This window comes from Morone saxatilis, unplaced genomic scaffold (assembly GCF_004916995.1).
Source record: "Morone saxatilis isolate NCDOM2014 unplaced genomic scaffold, NCSU_SB_2.0 Contig23, whole genome shotgun sequence".
Lineage (NCBI taxonomy): Eukaryota > Metazoa > Chordata > Actinopteri > Moronidae > Morone > Morone saxatilis.
Genome location: NW_023339796.1, coordinates 22,860,081 through 22,869,226, shown reverse-complemented (window position 1 = coordinate 22,869,226; position 9,146 = coordinate 22,860,081). Strand labels below are relative to the sequence as shown.

At 45.8% G+C, this 9,146-nt stretch overlaps 1 protein-coding gene across 1 annotated transcript in view; it reads right to left on the bottom strand.

Annotated features, from left to right (window-relative positions):
- Positions 1–325: 325 nt before the first annotated feature.
- xrn1 (5'-3' exoribonuclease 1) overlaps positions 326–9,146 on the bottom strand; it is a 19,172-nt gene continuing 10,351 nt past the window's right edge. The window contains exons 18-37 of the mRNA XM_035670915.1: positions 8,806–8,904; positions 8,560–8,675; positions 8,269–8,415; positions 8,094–8,183; positions 7,831–7,966; positions 7,655–7,711; positions 7,311–7,443; positions 7,139–7,208; positions 6,126–6,321; positions 5,947–6,009; positions 5,748–5,828; positions 5,504–5,548; positions 5,194–5,274; positions 4,811–4,948; positions 4,569–4,704; positions 4,278–4,450; positions 3,939–4,052; positions 3,386–3,491; positions 2,614–2,795; positions 326–2,451 (exon numbers count right to left, since the gene is read on the bottom strand). Of these exons, the coding sequence (XP_035526808.1) occupies positions 2,119–2,451; positions 2,614–2,795; positions 3,386–3,491; positions 3,939–4,052; positions 4,278–4,450; positions 4,569–4,704; positions 4,811–4,948; positions 5,194–5,274; positions 5,504–5,548; positions 5,748–5,828; positions 5,947–6,009; positions 6,126–6,321; positions 7,139–7,208; positions 7,311–7,443; positions 7,655–7,711; positions 7,831–7,966; positions 8,094–8,183; positions 8,269–8,415; positions 8,560–8,675; positions 8,806–8,904 (2,496 nt within the window). The 3' untranslated portion in view covers positions 326–2,118. The remainder of the gene's footprint in view (positions 2,452–2,613; positions 2,796–3,385; positions 3,492–3,938; positions 4,053–4,277; positions 4,451–4,568; positions 4,705–4,810; positions 4,949–5,193; positions 5,275–5,503; positions 5,549–5,747; positions 5,829–5,946; positions 6,010–6,125; positions 6,322–7,138; positions 7,209–7,310; positions 7,444–7,654; positions 7,712–7,830; positions 7,967–8,093; positions 8,184–8,268; positions 8,416–8,559; positions 8,676–8,805; positions 8,905–9,146) is intronic.

The window sequence follows — 9,146 nt, the reverse complement described above, 5'->3', positions numbered from 1 at the left end:
CTGCATGTGTGTTTGTGTTTGTGGTGTGTGTGTGTGTCCTCTTTCCATGCAGGTCCTCTTTGATGCGTGTTCCCCACATACGTGTTCTCTATACACAGCAACTATGTAGTGTTGCGAGCAGGAGCGGGATGTGTTGTCCTAACAGTCGTCCCGTCTGCAGCAGGGCAAGCCTGCCCGTCACCGCCATCGTCAGCCGTCCTCCCACGCCCTCGCAGTAAGTTAGTGGTCAGACGGATGCCCCACCGTACTGGAGCCGTGCCCAACACCAAACTTCCCTCTGGCCTTGGGGAAGGAGGGGGAGACAGTTGGGCTTGTTACTTGTGTGTGTGTGTGTGTTGGGGTCACTAGTCCAATTATCTCTCATGTCATAACTCTGCTGTGTGTGCAGGCAGTGTGCAGTCAACTTTTTACTTTGGCGGTGTTGTTAAAGCATAAAGAAAAAGTATAAAATTGCAGCAAGGCGTCAAAAGTCTGAAGGAAATAGAAGGCTGATGGGAAATGAGGATCACAACACAGAGGGAAACATTAAAACAGATAATCGGCCTGATTAACACCACTGATCCAAACCTGACAAAGCTGAAGTATTTTGATACAAATAGCCATTATAAGAGGCCGGCTTTTATTCACAATTAACACACTAACAACCCCCCTAAAAAACAAGACAGGGCCGACACAGCAACATATGCATTCAAGCTAGCCTTTAAAGATGTACAGGTAAATAGGTTTACTGGGAAAGCAGGAAGTAGCTGCCACTGCAGTGCAAATCTGAAGCGTCTACCATGGCTGCATGTCCCTGAGAACCAACATCCAACTGTGATTGAAGAGGTTTTGCACAACGTCGAGGACTATCTGCACCAGGAGCCAGACAAACCTCAACCGGCCGCCCTGCAGTGTGTGTTCTCAGTCTACGCTGCCACGGAGCCTCTCGCGCAGTGCCTAGCAACAGCAGCGGTCAGTGAAAACCCTCCCGCCTCGCCTCGCCACGGGAAATATACAAAGCAACGTTTGAAAGAGGTGCAGATGGACGGTGTTAAGACTGACGCGAGGGGCCGTAAGAAAGTAACATTAATAATAACACTGACCACGCTGATTTCTGATTTTATCGGCTGCATAAATAACCAAACCTTGAAAAATCCATTATTTAGTTTTGCTCTGAGCTGTTTGGTTTGAATGTGCTGCCACTAGTACATAATTACTGTCTTTATTTCTTTCCCACCTGGATTAAAATGTACATTTAATGAAGACGATGCACTTTTAAGGCAGTGTTTGACTTCACAAGATCTCCCTCACTACTCTGCAGAAGTAAGACCAGGCTCAATGAACGAGCAGATCTATGTGTTTTTGGAGGGAAAAAGAAGCTTGTTCCCTGGGGAACCTAATGTTGCGCAGTTAAAGGAAATCTAGAGTTTATTACAACTTGGGTTTGATTTCTGAAGCTCTGGTCAGCAACATTGCCACATTCAGTCATCTCCGCAGGGTTAGCATAGCTGATAGAATGAATGGCCAGGGCTATAAAAGTAAAATGTGAGCTGTAACAAACAATAGTCTTCCTTTAAGTGTGCTGATACACACTGAAAAAGACTTTAATCTCTTCTGCTCAGAAGCGGAATCGGTCCATGAAATCGACCTCTTATAGGAAAGGAGAAAAAAAAAAAAGAGAGAGAGAGCAATGCATCCCAGAATGCACCCTACTCTTCCAGCCAGTATGCTGGATTCCTTTCCACACCAGTAACACATTCCGCACTGGGAAATGTAAAACCACAATAGCCATGTTTGGTAGATTTGAAATGACGAAGTATAGAGACAGAGGAATTCTGTCACGTTTCATATATTTGAGTTGTGTTCTGAGGCAGACAGACCGTGAAAGTGGAAATAATCTAGCTTCCTCAAGTGCCTGACAGAAGAAAAAAAAAAACTTTAGTCTGCTCTGTGCCCTCGTCCCAACCGGCGCTGCTTTGAACGCTGAAACGTTGAGTGAAAACCAACGTTCACATTGACGAGGTTTTGATCAAAGATGCTGAGTCAGGCTTAAAACTGCAGCTTAAAAACACCAAACACACCTCTCTCTCTCTCTCTCTCTCTCTTCTCTCTCCTCACACACACACACACACCAGCCCATCACTCGGAGACTTTAGCTGCCTCGAAGTTGACGGCCAGTTTTCTGTGCTTCCTTTTGGAGGCGGAGCCAGGGGTGTGGCCTGTCGCTGGAGGATTTTGCCGAGGGGGTGTGTGTGGGGCTCCTGTCGTCGTGGAAACGGTGTCTGCCAGGCCGGGACTGGACGAGGAGAAGTCGCTGTTGGTAGCGTGTTGGTGTGGCTGGTCGGCTCTACCACCCTGTGATTGGCCGGAGGGCTGGTTCTGGGCTCTCTGTGATTGGTGTCTATGGGCGGCGCTGTAGAACTCTCGAGTTTCCTGGTTCTTCTTGTTGGCGGATACTCGCTTCTTAGTCACCTGTCGGGGTCAGATGACAAGTGGAACGTTGGGTTACCATGAGCGCGGCATTACTTTATCAGCATAAAAGAACAACGGAAGGAAGGGAAAAAAGAAGTAGTACAGCAAAATGTTCCAACTAATATCAATTCCAACTGCCTCTGTTCATACGTGTAAGTTTACCTGTAAGGGAATAAACTGGTTGTGTGAGCCGATGGGCGGCGCCGCTGCAGGCTGGTGGCGGGCGGCACCAGGGAAGGTTCCTGCTGCTCCGTAGAACGGTTGGTTTTGGTGGTGGTGAGGAGGCAGCGCCATTCCCCACAGAGGGCCAGGGGCGTAACCCTGGGGGGGCAACAGCAAACCTCCTGGAGGGACAGAGCATTCTCTTGAGATACCAGCACATAAAAAGCTTTGAATTCCTTTATTTATGTTTCACAGGACCCCGGAGGCAAAAATAAACCTCATTTTAAAGATTTTCTAAAGATGAAAGCGACATATAGTCACATCTCAAGTTGGCCAAAAAGGTTAGCTAGCGTTTTGCTATCATTAGCTATCAGATGTAACTAGCTAGCTAACGAATGATATACATTGCTCAGCCGAGCTGCTGAGCCTAGCACATAGCATATCTACGTACAGGAAAGGAGAAATTTAAAAAGAGGTTCTGCCCAAGTCTTGCTCAACTGTTATTGGAGCACAGAGCAAAAAGGGGCGGGACTTAGGACGTACAGAAAAACAGACAAAAAGAAGACTTTGATTTTGTAAAGAGACCATTTCTAAAATCCTGCAAAAATGTGATAAATAGTTGTTGGGGAGTGAATGAGGAATCATGTTGGCTGTCGTGTTGCAGGTACGGCCACAGAGAGGGTTGCACACTTGAAGGACAGCTGAGCCCCACCATCTACTCACAACCTCAGCAACAGACCGTTACACTAAACTGTAAGGAGCGAGGACTGACCTTGTTGGTTGAAGACGGAGGCCATGGGTCCTATGGGTGGGGGCCGTATCTGACCCACTCCTGAGTACAGAGCAGGTGGGAGGGGGAAGCCTGATCCCACTGAGTTCTACAGGCAAGCAAGACAGCACAGACAGAAGCTTTAGTGTACATCTGAATAATGACACAGACTGTGATCTGGGCCCTTCATGCCCTCTGGAACAGACATGTTTTACCAGTTGTAAAATCCTGTGTCCTGTGAGTATTGTAGAACACTGTACAGAATTTTTGGCATCTGATAACCTTCAAACTCATGGATCTGTTACTCAGAATAGACTTCCTGAACTTTAAAATTCTTGATTTGTTCTGTGCATTTGATCTTCTTCCTGCATTCTGCCTCTCTTTCTAAAAACATGTTCATTTAAATTAAAATGATCTTGCATCTGAGGAACAAAGATTTGGGATTTTGTTTAGATCACAATAAGACAGCTTCCACACCCCATTGCAAGCACACATTCTCTCCCACAGACTTACGTAAACACTCATTGGGGTGTGTGTGTGTGCGTGCGTGTTGTACCAGTCTCTGAAGGGCAAAGAAGGCAGCTTTCTCCTTGGCATCATTTTCTGATTGGCACTGTGGGCCATGAACCATCAGCCCATTGGACAGCTTCACCTGGCACACTACTAGACCCTGTGGAGATGGAGGACAACATTAGTGCAACCCCACACACAAACACACACACACACAAACACAAACACAAACACACTAATGTGCAATACAGCTTGATGAATAATTGTATAGTAAAGTTATCCCGAGGTATTTGTGTAATACGCAGTAGAACATGAGACCAAAACAATGCAAGAATACATTTTCGATGTGTGTTGCAAAAGACAAACATGGACTGCGTGGTGTTACCTGTCTGTTGCCTATGAAGCTGAACTCAGGTGGTGCCATTCCTAACCCCACGCACACACACGCCAGCTCCGACACCTTACTGGTCAGCACAGCGTTGGAGAGGTTGGCAGAGGCGGCCGGCGTGGGAGAACCTAATACAGCTGCGTCACCGTGTGGGGCGTTCATATTTGCTGCTGAGGGGGGGGAATGGGATGGAAAGGGGAAAAAAAATATGGCTGAAGTTGTATACAGACAAGCATGTTCTTTGGTGTGCTATCCTGTGTGCTATCCTGCGGTGCAGTAATCGGTTACCTAGTTTCTTGGACGAACGTCTTCTGTTCTGCTGTTGACCACCAGAGGCAGCACTGTTAGCCGTCTCCTGGGGAGAGGGACTTCCTGTTCCAGCGCCATCAATCTTTAGCATCTCCTTCAGCACCATGGTTCCTTTCTGCAACAGACAACACACACACAGTATAATTTGTGTCAGGGTCAGCAAAATCACAATTAGAATGTGCATTAAAAGAAGACCACTGTCTTTGCCTCTGATGACTCACCATGGCGAAAGACTGTGGAGACAACGGGCCATCTGACTGGCTTGCAGGTGCTTGTGGAGGAACGGGAGGGGGTGGGGTCTGCTGGCTACCCTTGGAGATCTTCAGACTGGCTATCAGGTCCTCAAACTCAGTCGTAGCCTAAATGAAAGAAATATGTGAAGAGACGGGAGAGTGGAAGTGAGGAGACGTGAGTTCACACATACACTGTGGACAAATTTAAGATTTTGACCATTGCAGTTTAAAACAAGTGACTGGCTGCAAACCTTATACCCTTACAGCTCAAACATGCACATACAGCGGTTGAACAGAAGAAAAACAGGCTATGGAGAATAAAGAGAAAAGAAGAATAAAAGTGTATGTCACGTGTATGTTCGTGTGTGTACCTTGTTGGGTGTGTTCTGTGCGGGAAAAAGGGAGTTGGCGTCTTCATTTTTCTTCAACAGTCTGATGCCGCCAACTGGGGTCTGCAAGCAACATACACAAACCAACAGCCACATTTAACAAAAAGCAACAGTCTGCATCCAAAATGACACCAACACAGGACACTAATTATGTCAGGCTGCTTCAGTGTGAGCTTCATCTAGCTTCAATGCTAACATCAAGCATTCCTTTATTTCTTATTTGCAGCACAACTGACACATGTATCTTAATATATCATCAGCTTTTTTTTGGTCTGTGCATTTGTGTACTCACAGCTTTGTTAGCGTGCTGGTTCCCACCCTGCTGGGAATGTCCTTCCTATAGTTGGAAACAGTTTTTTTAATAATTTATTTTTGCTTTAACACAGTAACATGTCACAGGGCTGCCACGAGGACAAGGAGGGTGGTTTGGTAAGTTCCATACATTTAAAATCCCTCAAAAACATTCTACCACAAATGGTAGCAGCATTACAGAAGATTGTTGTTTACCAAACACACATACACTGATACAGACTTACATTGTGCCAGTGCGCAGGAGGTTTGTGAGGAGGGCCAGAGTTTTGCAGAGTCTGCCACACATTACTGTACTCCTCTTTACCCTGGATGAAGCAGCAGAGACAGAACATTGGAAATGTACCATGTATATTTGTATGTTTACAAGCTTAAAAGGGCATAAACAAGTGAGAAGGGTGTTAACGCAGGTGATCCTGCACTTACCTTCCCCTGCTGTTTCTGGAGGAGACCCTTAGAGGGAGAGTTCCTGTTGCCCTTGCTGTTATGCTATAGACAGGGAAAGAGGTTTGTGTGAAAGGGCATAAGAAAGTGGCACGGAGATCCATCTGAGAGACATTTCCAATGTTTTTACATTTTAAAAAACTGTGTGGCTGCCCTCTTACCTGTGTGGGTATAAAGGGTGAACGTGGAGAGTGGTTCAGGCCGCCGAGCTGGCGCTGTGAGCTGAAGTTTGTGGCTGCAGCGGGCTGAGGTTTGACGATGGCGGTGAGCTTGTGGGAGGTGTGATCCACTCGGGCTCCATGGGAAAGGTTGATGAGAGCACAGGGAGGGAGGCGGTAACCGCGAGGGGACGTACACCTGAGGACACGGGGCCGATGATACAGCGGTCACATGTCTGCTCAGAAATCATTCTGGCGTTGTGTGAAATGTGTGGAATTAACCCTTCCTAAGTCCTGCCCCTTTTTGCTTTGTGCACCAATAACAGCTGAGCAAGCCTCAGTCAACTTTCTCCTTGTGCTAGGCAAATCCATGTTGAAAATACAAGCCCATTTTGAAGACGGTTAAAAGATAAAAGTGACACATGTATAGTCACATCACCAGATGAGCCTACCATATAGCCTGTGTCAAGTGGCAACATCAGTGGCTAGCAAATTAAGCCACTACGGAAGAAACAAAAACTAGAGGCCGGCTACTGAAGTGAGTGAATCTCCATACGCACCTACATTAAAATGCCCAAATAAACGTGTACAGGCCTCTACAAAAACAGTTTTGGTCTCTATAGCTGATTTCCCCATATCATTTCATGACAGTTATGATGAATGGGGAAATTGGCCACTTTTATTCACCCGGTGGCTGTTTGCAGTAACCAGGCTTTATTTGGCTGGCCTCAGCTCCTCCCACGCTCTAGGTATTTGCCCATTTCTGGATTAGCCGGGAGCCGGCGGAGTCAGGACTGCCAAGATGGCAATGGCCAGCGTCAACTACACTCAGAAACCTATGGGTGACGCCACGGAGACGACATCAAATTTTTAATTATACTGTCTATGGTTTAAGTACAGAAAAGGAGAACGTTGATCGAGGTTCTGACTGACTGTTACTAGAGCACAGAGCCAAAAGGACTTAGGAAGGATCAATTCTGAGCAGTTGTTTATCATTTACACTTGGTCTTGATTACCTGATGTTGAGACCTCCAGCAAATTCTTCATCAAAAAGCACTTCATAGAGAACCTCTGCCTCACGCTCCGCTGAGGGACAGACACAATATAAACTGTGAGAACCTGCACATTACCCTTATGAAGTTGTAAAGGAATCAGGATGAAAGAAATGAAACCGTGTATCCTCCTCACCTCCTTTAATGCCGATGATTGTTCCTCTGAGTCCCAGTGGCACAGTGAAGCTCTCCCTCGTGTTGACAACTCTGTCAAACAGGCGATACTCTGCATCCGGGTCTGGAACCACACCCTGCTGCTGCTCCAAGGGCTAAGGGCAAACACGGGCATGCATACATTATCTTTTCAATTAATTAATTGTATGAAGCCTGGTTTAGAAGATCAAAAAGGAGTGTGAAACAATCAGATTTACTCGTCATGAAGTGTGCAAGAAACAGCCGAAGAAGTAGAAAATAGTCCAGCAAACAAAAGTACACGGCTTAATATAAGATAATGGCACACACAGGCAAAAATGTACTCACCCTGAAGAGGAGATGAGGCTTGACAGTCACACGGACTTTCTTGGTGCTCTTCTTTACCTAAGAGATGGAAGAGACAGAAATGGAGGATAAAGTGAGAGATGTGTCAATTGGGGGACAGAGAGTAGACACAAAGGGAGAAGTACGCTGTAGTTTGAGGCTGTGTGTGTCAGGGTCACCTTGGTTTTCTCCACTGCCTCCTCAATCCTCTCCACGATGGCGGTGTCCAGCACCTGAAGGTCACACGACGCCCTGCTGACGGAGCTCACGGGGTGACTTTTTAACCACGAGGTGATTTCAGCAACCCTCTCCGCTCTGTGGGGTGTATCAATATCAGGCATCATCAATAAATACACCACCGGTTCAATTCATTCAGAACATTGAGTGGCAGTATCACACGGGATTATTCTTAACAAATATCTATATGTGTGTTTTTTTTTACCCATTCTGGTCCAATCCAGGCCAGATGTCATCTTCATAGAAAACATCATCATGACTGTTTCTGGACACTGTGTTGAATACTTCAGAAAATCTATAAAAGCATAAAACATAATTTTAAATGAAAAGCCTGTTGGTATGAATGCAGAGGGGACAGTTCTAATGTTCTCAGTTTTTACCTGTCCAGGTATTCAGCCAGTAGCTCCTCCACAGCAGCAGAGTAGAGCCACTCCTTTTCAGTTTTCTTGGTGTATCCAGGAACCTCCTCATTCTTCTTGTTGAACTTCAGGTTCAGGCCCACGTTAGCTCTCTGCTCTCCACAGGGACTGCAAACAATGTATGCAAAGAAAACATTGGTGCAAAATGTACAAGAGTCATGCCAAACAAAGGCCACTGGAGTGCAAATTCTTAACGTCTTACGCATTTGAAAAACGAGCACGCAAACGTGGAAACAGTGACTGAACACTCACTTCTTCTTAGAGCCTCTGCCAATGAAGATGCTTCCTGAGAAGCGGGACACGAGGTAGCTGGTGATGCCGAGACGAGATGCCAGAACGTATCCAGGACTGTACTTCACACAGTACTTCTACAAAATACAAACACATTTGGGCAGACATTACATACCTGAGCCACAGATGGTGTAAACATGGAAAGTACCCTCAGAACAAACACAATAACTGAAGTGAACTCTTTCAAACGTGGTGTGTGTATCTTACATGCTGATTTTGAATCAAGGTCTCCAGCTGTGGTTCGTGCGGCACGTTGAAGACCACTCGTACCCGGCCCTCTTTGATGACATCACTAGAATCTTGCACCTTTTAAAACAACAAACAGAAGAGATGGTGATTCATCAGGAGACATTTCAATTAGCCAAAGGAGACACAATCAAAGAAGACTTGCTAGATAAAAAGCACTGTGATGGGGGATGCTCTTAAAATGTCACGTTGCAATCACGTCATCATAGGAGAGAGGCTACTTCTAAGTTCCTTGTTTATAGATGCCACTTATTTAATTAATTAATTAATTAATTAATATTTAATAATTATTTAATTATTTA